This window comes from Cebus imitator, unplaced genomic scaffold, assembly GCF_001604975.1.
Source record: "Cebus imitator isolate Cc_AM_T3 unplaced genomic scaffold, Cebus_imitator-1.0 Scaffold340, whole genome shotgun sequence".
In the NCBI taxonomy this organism is placed as follows: Eukaryota; Metazoa; Chordata; class Mammalia; order Primates; family Cebidae; genus Cebus; species Cebus imitator.
The window spans coordinates 881,179-883,502 of record NW_016107655.1 but is presented as its reverse complement, the minus strand read 5'-3'; the positions used below and the strand labels follow the sequence as shown (position 1 = coordinate 883,502).

Below are 2,324 nucleotides of genomic sequence, written 5' to 3'. Positions count from 1 at the left end.
GCCCCGTCCCCCGCCGCCCCGCCCCGTCCTGCTCCCGTGCGCATCCAGTTCCGCTGCCCAGGCCTGCCGGCATCCCCTAGCTATCAGCGGTCGCGGACGCCATGGGGACCGCCTCATCGCTCGTGAGCCCCGCGGGCGGGGAGGTGATCGAGGACACGTACGGGGCGGGCGGCGGCGAGGCCTGCGAAATCCCGGTGGAGGTGAAGCCCAAGGCCCGCCTGCTGCGCAACTCGTTCCGCCGAGGCGCGGGGGCGGTAGCGGGGGCCGGGCCCGGGTCGCTGCCCCGCGGGGCGGGCGCGGGCGGGCTGCTGGGGGCCAGCTTCAAGTCCACCGGCTCGTCGGTGCCCGAGCTGGAGTACGCGGCGGCCGAGTACGAGCGGCTCAAGAAGGAGTACGAGATCTTCCGCGTCAGCAAGAACCAGGAGTTGTTGTCCATGGGCCGCCGCGAGGCCAAGCTGGACACGGAGAACAAGCGGCTGCGGGCCGAACTGCAGGTAACGCGCGCCGGGACACCCCTGCCCCTGCTCCAAACCGAGCGGCTTACAAAGTTAGGCGGAAACCGGTCATTTTAATTTGAGAGGCCATAGTCTCTTCCAGTCTAAAATGATTCCTTAACTCCCTCCCCTTTTTCTGTCTCTGTTGTTTTTGAAGACATGGTCTCGCTGCGGTGGCACGATCGCGTCTCTGCAGCCTGTAAGTATTGGGCTCAGCGATCCTCCCTTCTCAGCCTTCTGAAGTGCTGGGATTACAGGAGTGAGCCACCGCGCCCAGTCCCCGCTTTTCTGTTTTCTTTGGCTTTAAGACATCTAGAAGAAATTAGCCCGAAAGTGTCCTGAGGAGGCAAATGCCAATCTCCAGCGCCACTCCCGCCCCCGCGCCCACCCCCTCAGAAGGCTGGTGACATCTGTTGAAGCAACTCAACAAACTCTTCCTACGAGTGTTACCACCCTCCCCTCCATAAAAATTTTACTTCGGGCTTCAAGGTGGGGCTTATGTCTCAGTTTCTTTGTGAAGTTTCATTGCTCTTGCATTTTGATAGTCTTGACCTTAAATTTTCTGGAAGCCTTCTGATTCTCGCCATCTTAACTGCTGTGGTTGAAAACCTTCTCTAGATGTAGTCAAATTTCCTTAGTTCATTTGATTAATTTACTCTCAAACCAGTTGTTGTATGCCCTCCATGTGTAACAGGTCTGTTATAATTCATTAAAACAGTATATAAAGCAAGAGATTGCTTTTCTCCAAGCAAAGCTGTAAGACTTTTGCTATCAGTTTGGGGCCCCTCTGATCGTTGTTGTGTTGCTTGTTTACTCTTTACTGTGAAAGAGACTTCTAGGCAGCCTAAGAGTTCCTGGGGTCATTACTAGGGGTGAAATAAATACCTCAGACTGATTTTTCTAAAAGAAAAATGCTTCCTGTCTTCAGGCCTACACATTCTTCTAGTGAGGATTTTTTTGTTTTTTTTATTTTTAAACTCTCTCATTAGTTGTTGTGTAATTATCGTGGTCTGGGAAGAAGTCCGTGTAGCAATGTATCTGTGGTCTGATAACAGTTTTCCTGCTGGGCAGCCTTAATGCACTTGCATTTATAAAATGGACTTGTGCATTTCAAATATCTGATTTCATGTGTCCAAGCCACTGCCCAACAGACACTGCACGTTGGAAACGACTGTGAGGTGGCAGGTAAAAAAGGCCAAACCAAGCAGGGCGGAGTGCAGTAAGGGTTGGCAAGTGTCACAGTCCCGGATTACTCCTGCCACCAATCCTGATTCTCTGTGAAACATATTGGCTCCTTTCTCACATATCTCTGCATGAAAAAACTCTTCCAGATTTATTTCATTCAGCCAGTCGGACAGTTACTGGAGACCTGCAGTGTACCAGGCACTGTGAAGTGTTCGAGAGATGGTCAAATGAATAAGACATAGTGCCAAGAGGCACACAGTCTCCTAGAACTAATTATCCTTCAAGTTAGGCCTTATAAAATTAATTTTTACTATCATCAAGATGGAAAAGGCATAAGGAAGTTTAAGAACTGATGCAGTTGTTTAAAAAAAAAGTTAATTTCCATTGAAGGCTTAATGTTGAAGTCTTTATTTGTTGTAGTTCTATAGTTCAAGCATGCTTGCATTTTTTTCCCATTATGTTTTGAATAAAATGACAATGTGAAGTTCCTGGTAATTGGTAAAATAATAAGTAGACTTAAAATTCTAAGATATGTAACATATATATAAGAATGTCGGCCGGGCGCGGTGGCTCAAGCCTGTAATCCCAGCACTTTGGGAGGCCGAGGCGGGTGGATCACGAGGTCAAGAGATCAAGACCATCCTG

The 2,324-nt window shown here is 49.6% G+C and overlaps 1 protein-coding gene across 2 annotated transcripts in view; it reads left to right on the top strand.

The window, feature by feature from the left end:
- The first annotated feature begins 15 nt into the window (after window positions 1-15).
- NPHP3 (nephrocystin 3) overlaps window positions 16-2,324 on the top strand; it is a 41,744-nt gene continuing 39,435 nt past the window's right edge. For both annotated transcript variants that reach the window (XR_001818296.1, XM_017505698.2), the window contains exon 1: window positions 16-494. Coding sequence is in view for 1 of the 2 variants with exons in the window: in XM_017505698.2 (XP_017361187.1) it covers window positions 102-494 (393 nt within the window). In the remaining variant the exon portion in view is untranslated. The remainder of the gene's footprint in view (window positions 495-2,324) is intronic.